This window comes from Ranitomeya imitator, chromosome 5 (genome assembly GCF_032444005.1).
Source record: "Ranitomeya imitator isolate aRanImi1 chromosome 5, aRanImi1.pri, whole genome shotgun sequence".
Classification (NCBI taxonomy): domain Eukaryota; kingdom Metazoa; phylum Chordata; class Amphibia; order Anura; family Dendrobatidae; genus Ranitomeya; species Ranitomeya imitator.
Window position 1 is genome coordinate 151818458 of NC_091286.1, and position 24803 is coordinate 151843260.

The window sequence follows — 24803 nt, forward strand, 5'->3', positions numbered from 1 at the left end:
GATGCAAGCCAACAAACCAGGCAGCAAAGCACCAGTATGTATCCTATGCTTATGGTGAAGCATGTACACAAGATCCTCTGTGAAACACAATGGGGATTATGTGTCTTCTCCTAACACACTTGAATACTGATGGCAACTAAACAGGCCATCAGAACTGCTCAAGTGGGCAGTTAGGGTGGGCATATACAATAGGCAAACGTTGGCCTCACCCACCACGTTTGGTGGATCTGCTAACATTCTAATATGTATAGAGATGCCCAGAATCTCTCAACAGCGTGGGAAAAGATCAAACATGTTCAATGCCAACTTGCCCAATTCTTTGGCAGTTTAGCAGGCAGTGTGCATCAGACAGCTGTATCTTGCCCTCTTATTAAGAAAACAATCAGAGGATTACTACTAATTAGGTACAATGGAAACCTACTTCCAACACAGATTTCTGACATAAATGCCTTAGGGTATGTGCACACGATGCAGATTTAGTGCAGAACTGCAGCAGATTTTTCTGCAGCAGAAACGCTGCAGAACTGCACTGTGATCACAGTACAATGTAAATCAATGTGAAAAAAAAAAAGCTGTGCACATGGTGCAGGAAAATCTGCGCAGAAACGCTGCAGATTTCAAAGAAGTGCCTGTCACTTCTTTTGTGCAGTTCTGCAGCGTTTCTGCACCCCTCCATAATAGAAATCTGCAGGTGCGTTTTTGATGCGGTTTTTGATGCGTTTTTGGTGCAGATTTGTGCATCAAAAACGCATCAAAAACGCATCAAAAACGCACCTGCAGATTCTGCCAGGAGATGCAGATTTAGTGCAGAACTGCAGCAGATTTTTCTGCACCAAATCTGCATCGTGTGCACACAGCCTTAAAGCTCAAGGGATTGTACAAAGTTCAGAAGTTATCCCCTATCCACAGCATAAGGAATAAATGTCGATCGCTTGGACCTGCATTGATTCCAAGAACATATGGGCACCACTGCATGATTCATTTATAAGGGAGCGCCACAAAGCCAAACGCAGCATTCGGCTGGACTTTGGCACTCCCTTAACAATAAATTAGATGTGTGCATGACTTATCACCGCCCCATTCATACAGAGCTCTTCAGAGTCCTGATTCCATGATCGGTGGATGGGGTATAACTTACGGACTTGGTACAATCCCTTTGAGAAGAAAAAACACACATGAAATTTAAAAAAATAAAAAACAATTGTGAGCTTTGTAGTGTTCACTGAATTTCACACTTTTTTTTTTAGAAAAGCTTGGCTGGTGGTGTCTCCAAGTACAGATTCACACACAGCCACTACTGATTCCATCAGGGTTTCCTTAGGTAACAGTGCAGAAATTAGAGAAACACGGCAGTGCAGAGAGCAGATCGTCTCCATAGGTGAGTCTAATGTAAATCCATCACTCCACTGACCACTGGACATATTCATATCTCCGATTATCAATGTATGAAAATCTCCAAGTATCTACCGATAATGTAAGAGCATTAATGACACCGACTACACAACAGAAGAGGTGCTGGAATATTTATCAGACCTCATATGCCTTCAGACAAAGACCAATTCATCACACAACTAACTTTAAAAAAAAAAAAAAAAAATGATGAAAGATGGAGATATAAAAACAATTTCAAGGCAGCAGAAGAACAAACACTTTAAACTTCCATTATAGACTTGCTCACAACGCAATATATTGTAATGGTGAAAATGGAGAGCTTTCTCATATAAATAAAAAGGCCCATAATTGGGGTTGAGAGTGTGATGGAAAGATCCCTCCAACTTTCCACCCCCTGTAATGATGAGGAGGATAATGTCCTCTATGACATCACACCCACTATGTGCCAAGATGAAAAGCCACAGCCGTCAATGACTGCTGGGGAAGTTGTACTGCAGATTATACAAATCAAACACAAAGCCCTCTTCTCTCTATGCACCCAGCCGTGGGCACTGACAGGACGTGGTCCAGGTCACAAGCTTATATAGACAACACACAAAGGGATGTCCACACAAGGGAGGGATCACGGAGAAGAGCGAACGATGTGGGGAGGACACACCCTGTATAAGACAGAACTGGCTCCCTGAGCTAACCACACGGTACATGGAGACCACTGCTAATCAGAACAGCCCCCCTACACACCTCTGAGGTGTTAACGGCTGTGTGCCCACGATCCGTGCCCCCTAAGCGCTGCCGTCTATTGAACACAGGTAAATTCGGCCATTCAATACATTCTACGGATTACATTTCTGTTGCAGAGACTAATGTCTGCACAAGAGAAATTGCCATTCTGTGGTCCTGAAAGACGCGCCGCATGTCAGTACGCGGGTGACCCATAAGCATCCGTGCACGCATAGTAGACATACCATTTCTAGGAATCCCATCTACTATGCTGTCACCGCTGGTCGTTGCGGGTTTGACGCTGCATAAATACTGATTGTGGGCATGCATCTCAAGGGTTGACCTTGTCGTGCCAGTCAAATATGACATGCCAGCTGTGGCCCAAGTGCCATAGGCTGCTGGCGCACGCTGTACCTATAATGTTAGAGTGATTATGGAGAAAGTTAGCAGCATGCGCGGTGGTAGAGAGGTCGACTGCTACATGCAGCCATAGAAAAGAAAATCTGTCATCAGGAAGGCAAGAAACACGTAAATCAGTCTGATTCTCCTGACAATGGTCTCTAAAGGGAGTATCAACCCCAAAATCAAAATGTAACTATTTAGATCTTCATACAGGGGACTTCGCCATTATAGAAGTCACACTGGTACTGTAGGGTTATGGTAAATGTGCTTTATAACAGTGCTATTACATGAGGAAATGGAGGCTTTGATGCAGCTTTCCTCCCCCTCACTTCCAATTCCAGGTCGCTTCCCTCATGGCGATTGGCAGCATTTGCTTTGGACCTAATGCCCCAGCCATGCACACACTGTATGCAGGAGCCCAGCTGCTGCAGTGTCAGTGTGCAGGGGAAGAGTTCTCGTCCATGGCCTGGTGATTGCAGTGGCTCACCACACACAGGATCACAAGGAGAGCAGTGGCTGCTATACACAGGAGAGGGGGTGAGAAGGCATGTGCCATTGTGAGTGACCTCGTCACCATTATGGGGCACTGCTTTGTGATCCCGGGGCAGTGAACAGCCGCTATACATAGAGGGGAATGAGGGCACTGCATGTGTCAGTAGTATCCGCAGGGCTGTGGAGTGGGATCAGGCAGGGCTCCAAAGAGAACATCGCCAGCCATGAGGTGCACTAAGCTCCCGGCCAGGCCAAGGGTACACTGAAAAGCCCCCTCATTTATATGTAATTAAACTTTTGCCATTAAAAAAAAAAAAAAAAAAAAAAAAAAAACACATTTAGCAAAAATCGACAACTCTAAGTTCAGTCTAAGTTTGGGTGGGGTATAGATATTTTTAGATCAAAACCGACAAATGGAAAAAAAAAAATAAGAAAAACATGACAGATTTTTTTTCTACAAATGGCATGGTATCAGTATTAGCAGAGCATTCATGCGGTATCACAGCTGCACCCAGGAAGGAGGTGGTCAGTAATAAAGACAACGGCGTTATTTAGTACACCCTTAGCATGGATTTCCAATGCATTCAAGGTATTTAGGGGTAAAACCAGGAAAGAATATCACATGTTGCATCAATTTAGCATTTATAGTACTTACCATAGGGGTAATGGCCCATGTGCAAAATGTCATGTGCCGCTTATCCATGCAGATTGTTTTCTATAGGGGTACAGAGTCTGGTACACAGTAATAGTATAGGAGGGGGGGGGGGCCCAAAGCTTCAGGGGTTTCCTGGACTTTATTACGGCCTACCAATACTTAGAACAAGTCATCCATATCGGTGGGGGTTCAACTCCTGAAACAATGAGCTGATTGAGAGGGTTGTGGCACCAGCAAGCGCTGTATATAGTCTAGTGGCCACGAACGGTACTGCAAGGTCTGTCCTAATCACAGATATGGGAGAACATAAAGCTACAGAATTCCCAGAGCTGTGCCCTTCAATCACATGATCGGTGAGGGTGCACCACCCTGATTCCGAGGACTTATCCTAAGGTTTGGGTTATGATTTTAGAGTAAAATGCTGCTTGAATTCGGAGGCCCTGGTTTGAGCCCGTCCCACAAGCATCGACTGACAACTTTCAACATGCCTTCTTTCTAAAAAAAAGGTAGATTAAAGGGACACTGTCACCTGAATTTGGAGGGAACAATCTTCAGCCATGGAGGCGGGGTTTTGGGGTTTTTGATTCACCCTTTCCTTACCCGCTGGCTGCAATATTGGATTGAAGTTCATTTTCTGTCCTCCGTAGTACATGCCTGCGCCACGCAAGATTGCCTTGTGCAGGCATGTACTATGGAGGACAGAGAATGAACTTCAATCCAATATTGCAGCCAGCATGCAGCCAGCGGGTAAGGAAAAGGTGAATCAAACACCCAAAAACCCCGCCTCCATGGCTGAAGATTGTTCCCTCCAAATTCAGGTGACAGTGTCCCTTTAAGTTTTTTAGTTACTTAATTCTGTAAGACTATGGCTTTATGTCAGTGTGTCCTAGCTAAGGGCCCTGAAAGCCTAGACAAGTGTGACTGCAGTCAGTGTGGTACAGAAGGCTACCTTACTGATCAATGTAGTATTCGTGTACAAGAATCTACTTGGGACCCCTCAGCGTGCATACCCAATAACTGCAGGCGATCCTTTGCCATTATTAAATTTGTCATCATCTTTGCTTGTAGACGTCGTGCTCTGTCATACTGCTCCCCTTCAAAAAAAACAGAACATGTATGGGTGATTAATAAATACAAAATACAATGTATTTCGAACACCTCATGCACATGTTCCTTATTTTTTTTTGCAGCTCTGAAGCAATTTCCATTCTTTCAACGTTTTCACCCATTTAAAGGGAATCTGTCACCCCCAGCAATCGTATATGAGCTGCGGCCACCGGCAGCAGGGGCTTATCTACAGCATTCTGTAATGCATTCTGTAATGCTGTAGATAAGCCCTGATGTAACCTGAAAGGCAAGAAAAACAGGTTATATTATACTCCCCCAGGGGAGGTCCCGCTGCGGTCCGGTCCGATGGGCGTCGCCGTCCGGCACCTCCTATCTTCATACGATGACGTCCTCTTCCTTGTTTCGGTCACCGCTCCGGCGCAGGCGTACTTTGTCTGCCCTGTTGAGGGCAGCGTAAAGTTCTGCAGTGCGCAGAGTCGGGTCTCTCTGACCTTTCCCTCAACAGGGCAGATAAAGTACGCCTGCGCCAGAGTCGCGGCAAGAAGACAAGAAGAGGACGTCATCGAATGAAGATAGGAGGCGCAGGATCCGCACCGCGACGCCCTTCAGACAGGACCGCACCGGACCGCCCCTGGGTGAGTATAATCTAACCTGCCTTTCTTACCTTTCAAGTTACATCAGGCGCTTATCTACAGCATTACAGAATGCATTACAGAATGCTGTAGATAAGCCCCTGATGCCGGTGGCCGCAGCTCATACGATTTTTGGGGTGACAGATTCCCTTTAAAATGGGGAAAAAAAATGCATGAAAAACACATGTTTTCAGGCCAAAGACAAGGTTTCAATGCTTGCAGCAAATACGGAATGTGTGCACCTACCCCAATGCTTGTAAAGGTTACTTAATAGTGAATTTTTTATGCATTTTCTAACCTGGCCAATAACTGCGTTTTCAGGGCCAGCAATTTATTTTATTAACAATTACAAACTGTATTAATGACTGAAAAAAGGGGCTCCCAGTGACGAATGGCTGAGGTCATTACATTTTTTAGGACACACATGATCACGGACTACAGCTAATGACCTGATCACATCTCATTTTACATTTAGCGTTTACTATGGGTAAACTACCCGTGTCCATGGCCAGAATATGCCATGCTACAACATCCAGGTAATGGTGGCATCACATCTACAGCACATGACCGCTGCAGTCAATCACTCAGCTCAGCAGTCTTGTGCCGTCTACACCTCAGTGCGACCGTTGTCTAGAGGCGGTGCTGGAGCTGCAAGCAAGTACTGGCCATTTATTCTGGTCTGGATGGTACCAATAGCCTATGGAGGACAGATGCCACAATCACAGACCTCCTGGAAAGGAAGCTTCAGTGAGGTGACACCATACATGGAAAGTCAACACTGTAGTTTCCCACAAGATGAAGTAAGGAGCAGGCAAACCAGGAACGCTCAAGATGTACGTCTCCAAACTGAGAGTACCATAATGTAAAGGCAGAGATCCGGATTCCAGTGATGTGTCACTTACTAAGCTGTGTTTTGCTGTTTCAATACAACCATTATTTTAAAGGGAACCTGTCACCTGAATTTGGCGGGACCAGTTTTGGGTCATATGGGCGGAGTTTTCGGGTGTTTGATTCACCCTTTCCTTACCTGCTGGCTGCATGCTGGCCGAAATATTGGATAGAAGTTCATTCTCTGTCCTCCATAGTACACGCCTGTGCAAGGTAAGATTACTTTGCGCAGGTGTGTACTACGGAGGACAGAGAATGAATTTCAATCCAATATTGCAGCCAGCAGGTAAGGAAAGGGTGAATCAAACACCCGAAAACTCCACCCATATGACCCAAAACCAGTCCCGCCAAATTCAGGTGACCGGTTCCCTTTAAATTAGAAGCAGATTATACAAAACATGGCACATGCAAGGCAGTCTAACCAAACCACCAGCACTGCTTAGCAGCTGTCACTACACAATGCACACAGAAAGCTGGGGTGTGGGGAGGATATACACGGCTCCACAACTGAGCTCTGCTAGATCTATCATAACTGCACCCAGCACACCAAGTGACAACACTGGAATCAGGGTCTGTCCCCTACCTCACGCTGCAGTCACATTACATAGCAAAAACCTGCTGAAATATTCCCTTTCAGTAAGGTGAACGGAGATCAGATTATTAAAAAATTCAGAGAATGAACACACATCCAGCCAAGCTCATTTAGCAGCTATATCTGCCGTGCAGAGCATCTTCTATCATTTTCACCATTACTTTATTGCCTGCTCGACCCTAAGAACCAGGTCTCTAAGTAACTCCGTGTAAATGGAGGGGAGGTCGACCGCGCACACTGATGCTCCATTCATTCTTAATAGCACAGCCGGACATAACCAAGCACTGCGCTGATCTTCCATAAGAGCCAAGGGAGCAGCAGTGTATAGAGAATTGCAGAAAAAGAAAACCACTGAAAATACAAACGCTTTGTTTCTTCTTTATTAGAAATCCATTAAAAGGGTATACAAAATGCAATCACCATCGGTTACAGGCGTACACAGTGCCCTTAGACACACTAAGCCATGGGAAACAACACCATCCAATGATACTGAAGCATAAATTAACCACTTAATTGACAAAACTCGTTAGGCAAATATGGATACATTTCAAAATAAGAGGATTTCAGATTAAAAAAAATAAATAAATAATATATATATATATATTTATATATCACGTCTTTAATTCATGCTATTCGGCAATCTAGAGCACAACATCCATGACACCTCCCTAATTAGCCGGTGTCTTTGCCAGTCACCACCTCCCACTGGACGTTCCATCTCCTCGATGCCAAAAAGTCTTAAACTGATGATGTCACCATTGTGCATCTGTAAAAATTGTTTTGCTACCCATGAATGCAAAAAAAAGTCTATATGGTTTCTATAAGTGTGGTCAGCACATGCAATGTCTGCAGACATGCTGTTAAAACAATGAAGGCACAGATTCCGCAGCATAACCAGCTTTATTAACAGCGATACACACCATGCTGTCTATTATATAACATGTTATTGCCTGCAGTGTAGGATGCAGGAAGATTAAGGCTATGCGCACACGTCAGGATTTTCTGCAGAATTTTCCTGAACAAAACCAAACTTTTTCCGCAGGAAATCTGCATGCGTTTTTTTTGCGTTTTTACCGCATTTTTTTCCGGAGCTTTCCCAATGCAATTAAATAGCGGTAAAAATGCAAAAAATCCGCAAAATTAATGAACACGCTGCGTTTACCGCGATGCGTTTTTTTTCGCGGAAAAAAACGCAACATATGCACAAAAATTGCAGAGTGCATTAGAAATGATGGGATGCATATGTATGCGTTTAAGCGTTATCGCTTTTTTATAGCGAAAAATCCTGAACGTTTGCACACAGCCTTTAAAAAAAAAAAAAAAAGATACATAACTGGATTAAATTCCATTAGACATTTTTACAGATGCATGATGGTGACAGTTAATTTGCGATTTTTTGGAAATGAGAAGGTGCAACGACTGATGAAAGGTGGCGACTGGCGTAGACACCGGCTAATTAGGGAGGAGTCACGGATGTTGCATTTATATTCTACAGCAGAATGGCATGCATCATAGACACGATCTATCCTTTATTGAAATTCAGATCACTCAGCTATACTTTCTTTAATATTTGTCTAATGAAATTTGCACACATTCTGTAAAGATTATGGTTTGTTAATTAAGGGGTTAACTTATGCTTCAATATCATTGGTTGGTGTTAGTTTTAAATAGGTTGCCCATGGTTCAAAGTGGTAGACCATGACTAAGGGCTCAGTGTACACCAGAAACTTGCAAGTCTGTATCCTATGGAATTTTCATATTTACTTTTTTTTTTTTTTTTTTAATATTAACACCCTTTTAATGGATTCATTATGAAGAAGCAAGGCTTTTGTATTTTCAGTGGCCGTGCCTTCAATTCCTTTTTTTCCTTTAACACTCTACTGTTCCTGATCTGCAACAGAATTGGCCCCCACTATTAAAGGGGATTGTTTCCGTATGGACTGATCCTGGTAACATTGTAGCTTTCTCAAATCCCGTTTCAGCAGTGCACTTGACTGACCACCACGCCAGTTACACAGGGCTCTTCATAGTACAGGTTCTTGAGATCAATGGGGGTCCCAGCAGTTGGACCCCCAGCGATCAGAAAATTATTTCCTATCCCATAGGTACGGAATAACTTACAAACTCAAGAATACCCCTTTAATAACTGTAGTTGTAAGTGAAAACTTAAATGGAACCGGTCACCACCAAAAATCGAAGGTGAGCTAAGACCACCGGCATCAGGGGCTTATCTGCAGCCCCCAATGTATTTTAAAAGATGAGAAAAAAAAAAGGTTAGGTTATACTCACCCAGGGGTGGTCCCGCTGCGGTCAGGGGCCTCCCATCTTCTTACGATGACGTCCTCCTCTTGTCTTCAGGCTCCGGCGCAGGCGTACTTTGTCTGCCCTGTTGAGGACACAGCAAAGCACTGCAGTGCGTAGGCGCCGGGCCTCTCTGACCTTTCCCGGCGCCTGCGCACTGCAGTACTTTGCTCAGCCCTCAACAGGGCAGACAAGGTACGCCTGCGCCGGAGCCGCAGTATGAAGACAAGAAGAGGACATCATCTGATGAAGATGGGAGGCGCCGGACCGCAACACCCATCGAACGGGACCGCAGTGGGACCACCCCTGGGTGATAAACCTCTTTTTCTCATCTTTTAAGATACATCGGGGGCATATCTACAGCATTACAGAATGCTGTAGATAAGCCGCTGATGCTGGTGGGGTTAGCTCACCCTCGATTTTGGGGGGGTGACAGGTTCCCTTTAAATGTCCCAAGATTATGCCAAGTGCAATAAAAACTAGATGTTCAGCTGGGCTCCCACATATGGGCAACTCTGGGATTACCTCCGATCGCTCAGTGTGTGGATACATTCTCCTTACACAGTGGAATAGGACCATTACCTTGTCCAATAACTTGTACTGCAATTCCTTTCTCTAGCTCTTGAATGCCTTTCTTGTAACATTCAATAGCTTGTTCCTTTTGATCTGGAAATAAATTAAACAAAAACACTTAAATCACTGACATTCTGGTTGGACTTCCTCCCGCACGCAAAAAAAAAAAAAAAAACTAAAACAAAAATAACCCCAAATCATGTGGCAAAGCTCAAGCTTCTAATAGGTGGCACTAGAGCTTAAGTCCTCTTGAAAGGGCAATTTGCATATTTCATTTCCCAGAGGAGCATACAATGAGTTTAAGACTCCTCATAGTGGCATGTCACTTTCCACAAGGAGAGACTGTGTCCCTTAGATCCCAAACATTTGTGTAGGAAAGGGCTAAGCGGGGTACACCGGCGACTAAATGATGTTGTGCACACATATCCTAAAAATTGATAGAAACGCAGCTCAAAATGTAGAAAAAATACTGTAATAAACCTATATCAGAACGTTGCCTCATACAAGGAAATAGGTTTATTATGGTTGCAGAACGCCTTTAAAACAAAGTTTCAACTGCACCGTAGATGAAGTGAGAGATTTTCAATGTTTTATACAAATCTGTTTGATACCTGTTCTTGCAGGTCAAGTCCTAGTAAAGTTCCCTGCATAAGGCCGGTTTCACACGTCAGTGGCTCCGGTACGTGAGGTGACAGTTTCCTCACGTACCGGAGACACTGACTCACGTAGACACATTAAAATCAACGTGTGTCTGCACATGTTAGCGTGTTTTCACGGACCGTGTGTCCGTTTGAAAAACACGGAGAAATGCCAGTGTTCGTGGGAGCGCACGTATTACACGGACCCATTAAAGTCAATGGGTCCGTGTAAAACACGTACCGCACACGGATGTTGTCCGTGTGCAGTCCGTGTGCCGTGCAGGAGACAGCGCTACTGTAAGCGCTGTCCCCCCCCCACGTGTGGTGCTGAAGCCCCATTCATTTCTTCTCTCCATCAGCGTTCGCTGGAAAGAAGGAATGAATAATTTTTTTTTTTTTTTTTTTTAATTTACTTTTGTTTTTAATATACATTACAGTGATGAATATGCGGCTCCACCTCCCATAGACCCTCATTACTGTAATAAGCGGCACCGCGTGACCGCTCATACAGGAAGAGCTGCGACGCTGAGAGGATGCAAGCGCGGAGGGAGCTTGGTAAGTATTTTAATGCCAGCGGGCGGGCGCACAGGGGGTGGGAGGGGGCAGATTACCGGCAACTTTATATTAAAAACAAAAGTAAATTAAGAAAAAAAAAATAAGATTATTCATTCCTGCTTAACTGTAGCGCTGTCTCCTACACGGTGCGTGTGGTACCCAGTCGGCACACGGATGCCGCACGTGTGCCACACTGATGTGCCATGTGAGCACACGGACAATTCCGGTACCGGAATTATCTGGACGTGAGAGACTGGCCTCACAAGAAGATAGACCCCGTAACATTAACATAAATGGAGACACCTTTAAAAGTGACAAAAAAAACCAAAACACGAACGACAGGTTGCAATGCAGGGTTTATATGAGCCAAATCTACATTTGTCTTTTTACAGCGAGATTCTCTTCTGTTCAGTAGATAAGCCATAAATGACAAAACATTCAGATACAAAGGAGGAAGATGGGTGGAGAACATAAAGGAGAGGCTCTCAGCAGGGTGCGGTAATCCAAGCACCACCACAGACAGGCTCCCAAACTGGGCCTCACAAGTCAATTTATCAGGAAGAGCGGCCATCACCCTTTCATCCAGAGTGGCATACAATCAGAAGTCACAAATGTGGAAAGCCCATGTGCAAGTCCTGTCAGCCATGGTAATGTATTCGAGCAGAAGGAGAGCAGACACCTGGAGGAATCGCTCATTAAGGCGCTTGGTTGCTCATCCCCATTCACAAGTCAATTATTAATGACCTCATTTATTATTATTCCCATTTTACCTCACATTATTACATTTGTGCTCTGTGCAATCGAGAAAATCTGAGACACCTCAATTGTATCGTAAAAGAGTGAATATTTTAATCCTTAGGAAAAGCCATTTTTCTAGTCTCATAAGTAATTTACGACAACAGACTTTCCACATGAATGGGGACGCAGCGGAGTATGAGCTCTAGACAGTAGCCCGGGCCCACCATAGGCAGGAGCCCGGGCCCACCATAGGCAGGAGCCCGGGCCCACCAACCTGCATAAATGACGTAATGAAGCAGAATTCTGGTTCCTTCTGTTCGTCCTTAACCCTATAACATCTGTACCCACATACCTTTTGGCTAATGCTACACTAAATTTGGGTTCACATGTCAGCACAAAACAAGCGATTATTTTTTCTGACCAACGAGACTGCCAACATCTGGAAAGAAGTCGGCTGTAAATATTTTGCCATATAGTCCATGAAAAAGATCTGACTCTGAAATAACATTTCTAGAAAAAAAAAAAGTCTGTCCTGACTACAGGGGCCAGTATGGACCAACACCTACATGTGAAACGATCATTCATCAGACCTTCAGCCATCGTCTGCTAAAGGCAAGTGGCCTGTTCTAGACATCATGCAGTAGGGTTCATTTTCATAAAAAGCAAGACTTCAGGGTATTTTATTTTGATTTCACGCCTTGGAGCGGTATCACTAATGCAGTGTTCCCCAACTCCAGTCCTCAAGGCCCACCAACAGGTCATGTTTTCAGGATTTCCTTTGCATTGCACAGGTGATGCAATTATTACCTGGGCAAGACTAAGGAAATCCTGAAAACATGACCTGTTGGTGGGCCTTGAGGACTGGAGTTGGGGACCTCTGCACTAATGTATGATCCCAGCCTATAGTAAACTACTTATAGTCACCATCTCCTGCCAATGTCGGCACTATTCCAGTCTTCTGCTAGTTGTGACCTGTCAGATTGCTCATGTTTGCTGGCCACCCTCCTAATGTAGGTCTATGACCGCCAGAACGAGGCTCTCCTAGATATTTGGACCATTAACTGTGACTACCAGCCAGTCAGAAGTGGTCACAGAATGGTGGATTGGGACAGGAGAGGTGCCAGGCAGAGCGGCAGCTGGTATCTTACTACAGGCAGGGAACAGACATTAGTGATACCACTCCGGGGGTAGAAGAAACACAGGAGTTGTGCTTTAATAGAGTAAAGGTCCCCATATACACTGGATGAAAGGCTACTGACTTCAGCCAATCTGATGTATATGACGGCTCCAAACTGTCCACCAACAGATTAGGGTAGGATAAGGATTGGGTAGTTAGAATTAAAGTGCCTGACCATTTTTTTCTGCAGGCAAGAACCTGAAGATGGTGTGAACAGGCTGATCGGTATCGGCAGGCTTTCTGAATGCCCAGCAGGGAGCATGTGCGAGGAGAATCACGACGTGGCGAGAAAAAAAAAAAAAAAAATGATGTGAATTTCATGGCAGAAACGTAGCAGATATGTTGCAGTTTTCACTCTTTCCATTGCAAAGCATGAATGCTGCAGATCTCTTGTCCACGGCAGAGGTGAATTGTTGCTGCAGATTTTCTTGGCAGCACTTCGATAAGATTCCTCAACATTGCAGAAAAATTTTCCACGAGAAGTGTGCGGGAGGTAAAAAAAAGTCTAAGTGTGGCCACAACCTATATCACATTGCCCTGATATCTCTATAAAAATGTATAGAGTAGCCTTAAAGGGAACCTGTCACCTGAATTTGGCGGGACTGGTTTTGGGTTATATGGGCGGAGTTTTCGGGTGTTGGATTCACCCTTTCCTTACCCGCTGGCTGCATGCTGGCCGCAATATTGGATTGAAGTTCATTCTCTGTAGGCAATCTTGCCTTGTGCAGGCATGTACTACGGAGGACAGAGAATGAACTTCAATCCAATATTGCGGCCAGCGGGAAAGGAAAGGGTGAATCAAACACCCGAAAACTCCGCCCATATGACCCAAAACCAGTCCCGCCAAATTCAGGTGACAGGTTCCCTTTAAGGCGAAGTTCACACTGGGCGTTTTTACAGTGTATATTTGATGTTTTTTAATACAAATCTTCAGGTGCATTTTACAGTACCAGCAAAGTCGGAGATTTCAGAAATCTCATACACACTGGTATTGTTGTCATTAGGATTTTGTGCTTTGCATGGTATTTTGCACAATGCAGTATGTCACTTCTTTCAGAATTTCTCACATATTGAAATGATTGTGTGGTGAAAAATCGCTGAAAACATGCACCAAAAACGCGGGTATCAAGTTTTGGTGCGTTTTTAGCACCAAAACCTCATTCTGTGAAAAAGGACTTTGTTTTTTTTTCCAACACTAAACTTTATCAGCACGCACAAGAGAAATCTAGCATGCCAAAACCGCAGCAAATAACGCATCAAAACCACAAGGAAAACATGCTTTATTTTCTGCAGCTTCTTTCCTGCCAAGAGATCAGATTTTGCTGCAGAAAAAAACCCCAGTGTGAACTTACCCCAAAGGGAATCTTATTTCATTCACGGTGCCCAAACTACAAGCACCATGAATCCGAGCCGGCCTGCACTGCTACAGCCAAGTAGGTTTTTCTCTAAAACGCTGCGGGGTTTTGAGCAGTACTAGAGGCGACAGCCTGGTGTCGGTGTACATGAGAGACCTGTCAGGGCGGGGGTGGAGATCTCCCAGGACTGACAGCTCCGGGCACAGGGGACACCACAGGGTGGGGGTGGAGATCTCCCCGGACTGACAGCTCCGGGCACAGGGGACACCGAGGACACCACAGGGTGGGGGTGGAGATCTCCCAGGACTGACAGCTCCGGGCACAGGGGACACCACAGGGTGGGGGTGGAGATCTCCCAGGACTGACAGCTCCGGGCACAGGGGACACCGAGGACACCACAGGGTGGGGGTGGAGATCTCCCAGGACTGACAGCTCCGGGCACAGGGGACACTGAGGACACCACAGGGTGGGGGTGGAGATCTCCCAGGACTGACAGCTCCGGGCACAGGGGACACCGAGGACACCACAGGGTGGGGGTGGAGATCTCCCAGGACTGACAGCTCCGGGCACAGAGGCCGCCGGGGACACCACAGTGTGGGGGTGGAGATCTCCCAGCCAGGACTGACAGCTCCGGGCACAGGGGACACCACAGGGCAGGGGTGGAGATCTCCAAGGACTGACAGCTCTGGGCACAGGGGACACCACAGGGCAGGGGTGGAGATCTCCCAGGACTGACAGCTCCGGGCACAGGGGCCACCACAGGGTGGGGGTGGAGATCTCCCAGGACTGACAGCTCCAGGCACAGGGGCCGCCGGGGACACCACAGGGCGGGGGTGGAGATCTCCCAGGACTGACAGCTCCAGGCACAGGGGCCGCCGGGGACACCACAGGGCGGGGGTGGAGATCTCCCAGGACTGACAGCTCCGGACACAGGGGCCGCTGGGGACACCACAAGGCGGGGGTGGAGATCTCCCAGGACCGACAGCTCCGGGCACAGGGGCCACCACAGGGCAGGGGTGGAGATCTCCCAGGACTGACAGCTCCGGGCACAGTGGCCACCACTGAGTGGGGCTGGAGATCTCCCGGACTGACAGCTCTGGGCACAGGGGCCGCCGGGGAAACCACAGGGCGGGGGTGGAGATCTCCCAGGACTGACAGCTCCGGGCACAGGGGCCGCTGGGGACATCACAAGGCGGGGGTGGAGATCTCCCAGGACTGACAGCTCCGGGCACAGGGGCCACCACTGAGTGGGGGTGGAGATCTCCCGGACTGACAACTCTGGGCACAGGGGCCGCCGGGGAAACCACAGGGCGGGGGTGGAGAGCTCCCCGACTGACCGCTCCGGGCACAGGGGCCGCCGGGGACACCACAGGACGGGGGTGGAGATCTCCCGGACTGACAGCTCCGGGCATAGAGGCGGCCAGGGACACCACAGGGCGGGGGGGAGGGGGTTAGATCTCCCGGACTAACAGCTCCGGGCATAGAGGCCGCCGGGGACACCACAGGGCGGGGGTGGAGATCTCCCAGACTGACAGCTCCGGGCATAGAGGCCGCCGGGGACACCACAGGGCGGGGGTGGAGATCTCCCAGGACTGACAGCTCCGGACACAGGGGCCGCTGGGGACACCACAAGGCGGGGGTGGAGATCTCCCAGGACCGACAGCTCCGGGCACAGGGGCCACCACAGGGCGGGGGTGGAGATCTCCCAGACTGACAGCTCCGGGCATAGAGGCCGCCGGGGACACCACAGGGCGGGGGTGGAGATCTCCCGGACTGACAGCTCCGGGCATAGTGACCGCCGGGGACACCACAGGGCGGGGGGGTGGAGATCTCCCGGACTGACAGCTCCGGGCATAGAGGCCGCCGGGGACACCACAGGGCGGGGGTGGAGATCTCCCAGACTGACAGCTCCGGGCATAGAGGCCGCCGGGGACACCGCAGGGCGGGGGTGGAGATCTCCCAGACTGACAGCTCCGGGCATAGAGGCCGCCGGGGACACCACAGGGCGGGGGTGGAGATCTCCCAGACTGACAGCTCCGGGCATAGAGGCCGCCGGGGACACCACAGGGCGGGGGTGGAGATCTCCCGGACTGACAGCTCCGGGCATAGAGACCGCCGGGGACACCACAGGGCGGGGGGTGGAGATCTCCCGGACTGACAGCTCCGGGCATAGAGGCCGCCGGGGACACCACAGGGCGGGGGTGGAGATCTCCCAGACTGACAGCTCCGGGCATAGAGGCCGCCGGGGACACCACAGGGCGGGGGTGGAGATCTCCCGGACTGACAGCTCCGGGCATAGAGGCCGCCGGGGACACCACAGGGCGGGGGTGGAGATCTCCCGGACTGACAGCTCCGGGCATAGAGGCCGCCGGGGACACCACAGGGCGGGGGTGGAGATCTCCCGGACTGACAGCTCCGGGCATAGAGGCCGCCGGGGACACCACAGGGCGGGGGTGGAGATCTCCCGGACTGACAGCTCCGGGCATAGAGGCCGCCGGGGACACCACAGGGCGGGGGTGGAGATCTCCCGGACTGACAGCTCCGGGCATAGAGGCCGCCGGGGACACCACAGGGCGGGGGTGGAGATCTCCCGGACTGACAGCTCCGGGCATAGAGGCCGCCGGGGACACCACAGGGCGGGGGTGGAGATCTCCCGGACTGACAGCTCCGGGCATAGAGGCCGCCGGGGACACCACAGGGCGGGGGTGGAGATCTCCCGGACTGACAGCTCCGGGCATAGAGGCCGTCGGGGACACCACAGGGCGGGGGTGGAGATCTCCCGGACTGACAGCTCCGGGCATAGAGGCCGTCGGGGACACCACAGGGCGGGGGTGGAGATCTCCCGGACTGACAGCTCCGGGCATAGAGGCCGTCGGGGACACCACAGGGCGGGGGTGGAGATCTCCCGGACTGACAGCTCCGGGCATAGAGGCCGTCGGGGACACCACAGGGCGGGGGTGGAGATCTCCCGGACTGACAGCTCCGGGCACAGGTGACTGCCGCACAGGAGCCGCACTTGGCCTCACGCAGCGGCGCAGATCGGAGTCAGCAGGTAGCAGCAGCCGGCCGCCCCGTACACACAGCAGTGCCGCCATCGCTTCTCACCTTTCTCCTGCTCGTCTATACGGAGCGCCATGGAGATGTGCTGGAAGGCCTGCTGGTGATAGCTCCGCACCACGTCCGGCTCCTGCGGCCTGTCCGGGGAAGCGCTGAGATCACGGAGCTTCTTGTCCGCCATCACCCTGCGGGACAGGCGGTCACAGCACCAGGCGAAGAGCAGGCCGAGCTGAAAGGCGATGAACCGGAGGAGCGAGAAGGCGGCGAGCAGGGGGTACGAGAAGACGAACAGGTTCCGCTTATGAGGAGAAGGCGGGGCGCCCTGCACCGGAGACTCCGAGCGAGAGGGCGGTGCTGGGGGCCCGGGACCTGGGCTTGCCGTTGGGGTCACCGGTTTCTTTTTGTGTCCTCTTCCACCCGGAGAATTCATTCACAGAGCCCGCAGCCGCCGCCATAACACCGGGGTTAGTGCCGACAGCTCCGCCCACTGCGCCTGACACGGTCGTGCTCACTGCCGTCTAACCACGCCCTTCAGGAGGCGTTTCTTTTGTAATCTCCGCCCAGGCAGCGGGCATAAGTCAGCTGATGCGGGCGCATTTCCTCAAACGGAATGAATTGGACACGCCCTCATCTTACACGATTGGTTCCTAGTGCTCACTGCTCTTGTGTGATATGTGTTCTGTCTTTTATTATACGCAGACACGCCCTAGATAGTAGATAGCCACGCCCATATATATCTACTATATAATTGTCTAAGGGTCACTTCTGTCTGTCTGTCCTTCTGTCGGTCACGGTTATTCATTGCTGATTGATCTTGCCAGCTGCCTGTCATGGCTGCCGCGACCAATCAGCGACGGGCACAGTCCGGAAGAAAATGGCCGCCCCTTACTCCCTCCAGTCAGTGCCTGTCGCCCGCATACTCCCCTCCGGTCACCGCTATCACAGGGTTAATGCTGGCAGTAACGGACCGCGTTATGCCGCGGGTAACGCACTCTGTTACCGCCGCTATTAACCCTGTGTGTCCCCAACTTTTTACTATTGACGCTGCCTATGCGGCATCAATATTAAAAAATGTAATGTTAAAAATAATTAAAAAAAAAAAAACCTGCTATACTCACCCTCCGTAGTCGCTCGCGCCGGCTGCCATCTTCCGTTGCAGGCTCCGATGGCAAAGATGGTATGGGAGAAGGACCTGCCATGACGTCACGGTCGTGTGACCGCAACATCATCACAGGCCCTGCGCTCATACCAATCCTGGGACCGGAAGCTGCCGTGGACTACAAAGGGCCCCCGGAAAGGTGAGTATATGTTTATTTTTTATTTTTTCACCTGTGACAAACCAGGCTGGGCAATATACTACGTGACTGGCCAATATACTACGTGGCTATGTGCTGTATACTACGTCACTGGGCAATATACTATGTGGCTGGGCAATATACGACGTTACTGGGCAATATACTATATGGCTGGGCAATATACTACGTCACTGGGCAATATACTACGTGGCTGGGCAATATACGACGTTACTGGGCAATATACTATATGGCTGGGCAATATACTACATCACTGGGCAATATACTACGTGGCTGGGCAATATACTACGTGGCTGGGCAATATACGACATTACTGGGCAATATACTATGTGGCTGGGCAATATACTACGTCACTGGATACTATGTGGCTGGGCAATATACTACGTCACTGGGCAATATACTACGTGGCTGGGCAATATACTACGTGACTGGCCAATATACTACGTGGCTCTGTGCTGTATACTACGTGGCTGGGCAATATACTGTACTACGTGGCTGGGCAATATACTACGTGACTGGCCAATATGCTACGTGGCTATGTGCTGTATACTACGTCACTGGGCAATATACTACGTGGCTGGGCAATATACGACGTTACTGGGCAATATACTATATGGCTGGGCAATATACTACGTCACTGGACAATATACTACGTGGCTGGGCAATATACGAAGTGGCTGGGCAATATACTACGTGGCTGTGCAATATACTATGTGGCTGGGCAATATACTACGTCACTGGGCAATATACTACGTGGCTGGGCAATATACTACGTGGCTGGGCAATATACTGCGTGGACATGCATATTCTAGAATACCTGATGCGTTAGAATCGGGCCACCATCTAGTATATATATATATATATATATATATATATATATATATATATATATATATATATATATATACACATACACAGTACAGACCAAAAGCTTGGACACACCTTCTCAATTAAAGATTTTTCTGTATTTTCATGACTATGAAAATTGTAAATTCACACTGAAGGCATCAAAACTATGAATTAACACATGTGGAACTATATGCTTAACAAAAAAGTGAAACAACTGAAATTATGTCTTATATTCTAGGTTCTTCAAAGTAGCCACATTTTGCTTTGATGACTGCTTTGCACACTCTTGGTATTCTCTTGATGAGCTTCAAGAGGTAGTCACTAGTGTTGAGCATTCCGATACCACAAGTATCGGGATGAATATTCATGTGTAAAATAAAGAATAAAAATAAAAAATATGAATATACTCACCCTCGGACGCACCCTGGTTGTAACCGTTGCAACCGGCAGTCTCCGTTCCTAAGAATGAGCGAGTGAAGGACCTGCGATGACGTTGCGGCTTGTGATTGGTTGCATGAGCGGTCACGCGACCAATCACAAGCCGCGACGTCATCGAAGGTCCTTCACCCGCTCATTCTTAGGAACGGAGGCTGCCGGTTACACCGCTAAGGTCCAGGGTCCGCCGGAGGGGTGAGTATATCCATATTTTTTATTTTTATTCTTTATTTTTTACATGAATATGGATCCCAGGGCCTGAAGGAGAGTTTCCTCTCCTTCAGACCCTGGGAACCATTCCAGGATCACTTCCGATATTTTTCAGATATCGGCCGATACAATCCGATACCGATACTTTCAAATATCGGAAGGTATCGCTCAACATTAGAAGTCACCGGAAATGGTCTTCCAGCAATCTTGAAGGAGTTCCCAGAGATACTTAGCACTTGTTGGCCCTTTTGCCTTCACTCTGCGGTCCAGCTCACCCCAACCCATCTCAATTGGGTTCAGGTCTGGTGACTGTGGAGGCCAGGTCATCTGGCGTAGCACCCCATCACTCTCCTTCTTGGTCACATAGCCCTTGCACAGCCTGGAGGTGTGTTTGGGGGTCATTGTCCTGTTGAAAAATAAGTGATGGTCCAACTGAACGCAAACCGGATGGAATAGCATGCCACTGCAAGATGCTGTGGTAGCCATGCTGGTTCAGTATGCTTTCAATTTTGAATAAATCCCCAGCAGTGTAACCAGCAAAGCACCCCCACACCATCACACCTCCTCCTCCATGCTTCACGGTGGGAACCAAACATGTAGAGTCCATCCGTTCACCTTTTCTGCGTCGCACAAAGACACGGTGATTGGAACCAAAGATCTCAAATTTCGACTCATCAGACCCAAAGCACAGATTTCCACATAGTATATTGACCAGTGACGTAGTATATTGCCCAGCCACATAGCATATATTGCCCAGCCACGTAGTATATTGCTCTGCCACATAGTATATTTCCCAGTCACGTAGTATATTGCACAGCCACATAGTATATTGCCCAGCCACGTAGTATATTCCACAGCCACGTAGTATATTGCCCAGCCACATAGTATATTGCCCAGCCACGTAGTATATTGCCCAGCCACGTAGTATATTGCACAGCTACGTAGTATACTGCCCAGTCACGTAGTATATTGCCCAGTCACGTAGTATATTGCCCAGCCACGTAGTATATTGCCCAGCCACGTAGTATATTGCCCAGCCACGTAGAATATTGCCCAGCCACGTAGTATATTGGACAGCCACATAGCATATTGCCCAGTCATGTAGTATATTGCCCAGCCACATAGTATATTGCACAGCCACGTAGTATATTGCCCAGTCACATAGTATATTGCCCAGCCACGTAGTATATTGCCCAGCCACATACTATATTGCCCAGTGACGTAGTATATTGCCCAGCCACATAGTATATTGCCCAGTTACATAGTATATTGCCCAGTTACGTAGTATACAGCACAGAGCCACGTAGTATATTGCACCGCCACATAGTATATTGCCCAATCATGTAGTATATTGCCCAGCCACATAGTATTTTGCACAGCCACGTAGTATATTGCCCAGCTACGTAGTATATTGCCCAGCCACGTAGTATATTGCCCAGCCACATAGTATTTTGCACAGCCACGTAGTATATTGCCCAGCTACGTAGTATATTGCCCAGCCACGTAGTATATTGCCCAGCCACATAGTATTTTGCACAGCCACGTAGTATATTGCCCAGCTACGTAGTATATTGCCCAGCCACGTATGTGACAGGTTAAAAAACAAAAAAATAAACATATACTCCCCTTCCGAGGGCCCCTTGTAGTTCGGTCATATGACCGTGACGTCATGGCAGGTCCTTCTCCCATACCATTCTTGCCACCGGAACCTGCCGCTTGCATGGAGCGGTCTCCGGAGCGTAGCCAGGAGCAGGAAAGGCGGCGGAAGGTAAGTATATAATGATTTTTTATTTTTTTAAATTATTTTTAACATTAGATGTTTTTACTATTCACGCTGCATAGGAAGCATCAATAGTAAAAATTTGGTCACACAGGGTTAATCGCGGCGTAACGGAGTGAGTTACCCATGGCATAACGCGGTCCGTTACCGCTGGCATTAACCCTGTGTGAGCGGTGACTGCGGGGAGTATGGAGCGGGCGCTGACTGCAGAGGAGTAGGGAGGGAGTAATCGGACTGTGGCCATCGCTGATTGGTCGCGGCAGCCATGACAGGCAGCTGGCGAGACCAATCAGCGACTTAAAAAGTTGTTGTTCAATTTCTCCTGAGTACGTCCATACCCAATATGTGGGGGTAAACCACTGTTTGGGCGCACCGCAGAGCTTGGAAGAGAAGGAGTGCCGTTTTACTTTTTCAATGTAGAATTGGCTGGAATTGAGATCGGACGCCATGTCGCGTTTGGAGATCCTCTAATGTGCCTAAACAGTAGAAACCCCCCACAAGTGACCCCATTTTGGAAACTAGACCCCCTAAGGAACTAATCTAGATGTGTGATGAGCACTTTAAACCCCCAAGTGCTTCACAGAAATTTATAAAGAAAATAAAAAATCCTTTTTTTTCCCTCTAAAATGATTTTTTAGCCTGCAATTTTTTATTTTCTCAAGAGTAACAGGAGGCATTGGACCCTAAAATCTGTTGACCAGTTTGTCCTGAGTATGCTGATACCCCATATGTGGGGGGGCACTGTTTGGGCACCCATCGGGGCTCGGAAGGGAAGGAGCGCCGCTTGGAATGCAGACTTTGATGGGATGGTCTGCGGGCGTCATGTTGCATTTGCAAAGCTCCTGATGTACCTAAACAGTAGAGACCCCCAACAAGTGACCCCATTTTGGAAACTAGACCCCCCATTGAGCTTATCAAATGTGTGGTGAGCACTATGAACCCCCAACTGCTTCACAGAAGTTTATAATGTAGAGCCACGAAAATAAAAAAAATCATTTTTTCCACAAAAATGATATTTTCACCCCCAAATTTTTACTTTCACAAGGGCAACAGGAGGAATTGGACCCCAAAATTTATTGTGCAATTTATGCGGAGTAGGCTGATTCCCCATATGTGGGGGGGACCACTGTTTGGGCACATGGCAGAGCTCAGAAGGGAAGGAGCGCCATTTTGAAATGCAGACTTAGATGGAATGGTCTGCGGGCGTTATGTTGCGTTTGCAGAGCTCCTGATATACCTAAACTGTAGAAACCCCCCACAAGTGACCCCATTTTGGAAACTAGACCCCCCCAAGGAACTTATCTAGATGTGTGGTGCGAACTTTGAATGCCCAAGTGCTTCACAGAAGTTTATAATGCAATATAAAATATATATTTTTTCCACAAAAAAAGATTTTTTTAGCCCCCAAGTTTTTATTTTCACAAGGGTAACAGGAGAAATTGGCCCCATATGTGGGGGTAAACCACTGTTTGGGCGCACGGCAGAGCTCAGAAGGGAGGGAGCACCATTTGACTTTTTGAGTGCAAAATTGGATGTCGTGTTTGGAGACCCCCTGATGTACCTAAACAGTGGAAACCCCCAAATTCTAACTCCAACCCTAACCCCAACACACCCCTAACCCTAATCCCAACCCAATCCATAATCCGAATCACAACCCTACTGATAATTACAACCCTAACCCCAAAACAACCCTAATCTCAACCCTAACCATAACCCTAATCAAAACCCTAAATCCAACACACCCCTAATCCTAATCTCAACCCTAACCTCAAACCTAACCCTAATCCCAATACACCCCTAACCCTAATCCCAACCCTAACCCTAATCCCAACCCTAACCTTAACCCTAAACCCAAACCTAACCCTAATTCTAAACGTAACCTTAATGCCAACCCTAACCCTAATACCAACCCTAATCCAAACCCTAACCCTAATCCCAACTCTAACCCTAACTTTAGCCGCAACCCTAGCCCTAACTTTAGCTCCAACCCTAACCCTAGCCCAAACCCTAACTTTAGCCCCAACCCTAACCCTAAGTTTAGCCCCAACCCTAACCCTAGCCCTAACTTTAGCCCCAACCCTAACCCTAGCCGCAACCCTAGCCCTAACTTCAGCCCCAACCCTAGCCCTAACTTTAGCCCCAACCCTAACCCTAGCCCCAACCCTAACTTTAGCCCCAACCCTAACCCTAGCCCTAACTTTAGCCCCAACCCTAACCCTAGCCCAACCCTAGCCCTAACTTTAGCCCCAACCCTAACCCTAGCCCTAAGGCTACTTTCACACTTGTGTCGTGTGGCATCCGTCGCAATCCGTTGTTTTGGACAAAAAACAGATCCTGCAAATGTGCCCGCATGATGCGTTTTTTGCCCATAGACTTGTATTGCCGACGGATCGCGACGGATGGCCACATGTCGCGTCCGTCATGCACTGGATCTTTTGTGTTTTGGCAGACCGTCGTCACAAAAAAAGTTCAATGTAACATTTTTTTGAACGTCGCGTCCGCGTTTTCCGACTGCGCATGCGTGGCCGTAACTCCGCCCCCTTCTCCCCAGGACATAGACTGGGCAGCGGATGTGTTGTAAAACTGCATTCGCTGCCCACGTTGTGCACAATTTTCACAACGTACGTCGGTACGTCGGGCCGACGCATTGCGAAAGAAGCCTATCCCTAGCCCTAACCCTAAATTTAGCCCCAACCCTAACCCTAAATTTAGCCCCAACTCCTCTAGCTGCCAGCCAGCAGATCATGGCGGGTGCACCGCACATGCGCCCACCATTTTCTTACCGGATGAAGAAGCCGGCAGGCAGGAGAGGACGCAGGAAGACCCAGGGACAACGGTAAGTATAACAGGGTAACCGTATCCCCTTATTTCTCTGTCCTCTGATCACATCAGAGGACAGAAAATGACACATCGTTTTTTTTTTTTTTTGCGGCCCTGGTAAAAAGTTAATTACCGGCGATCGCAAAACAGGGGTCGGAAAA

At 48.4% G+C, this 24803-nt stretch overlaps 1 protein-coding gene across 2 annotated transcripts in view; it reads right to left on the reverse strand.

The window, feature by feature from the left end:
* Positions 1–17756, reverse strand: part of SPAST (spastin) — an 88169-nt gene extending 70413 nt beyond the window's left edge. The window contains exons 1-3 of one of the 2 annotated variants that reach the window (XM_069769224.1): positions 17284–17756; positions 9725–9808; positions 4672–4755 (exon numbers count right to left, since the gene is read on the reverse strand). In XM_069769224.1, the coding sequence (XP_069625325.1) occupies positions 4672–4755; positions 9725–9808; positions 17284–17665 (550 nt within the window). In that variant the 5' untranslated portion in view covers positions 17666–17756. The remainder of the gene's footprint in view (positions 1–4671; positions 4756–9724; positions 9809–17283) is intronic. The other variant, XM_069769223.1, reaches the window with a different exon arrangement.
* Positions 17757–24803: the final 7047 nt, after the last annotated feature.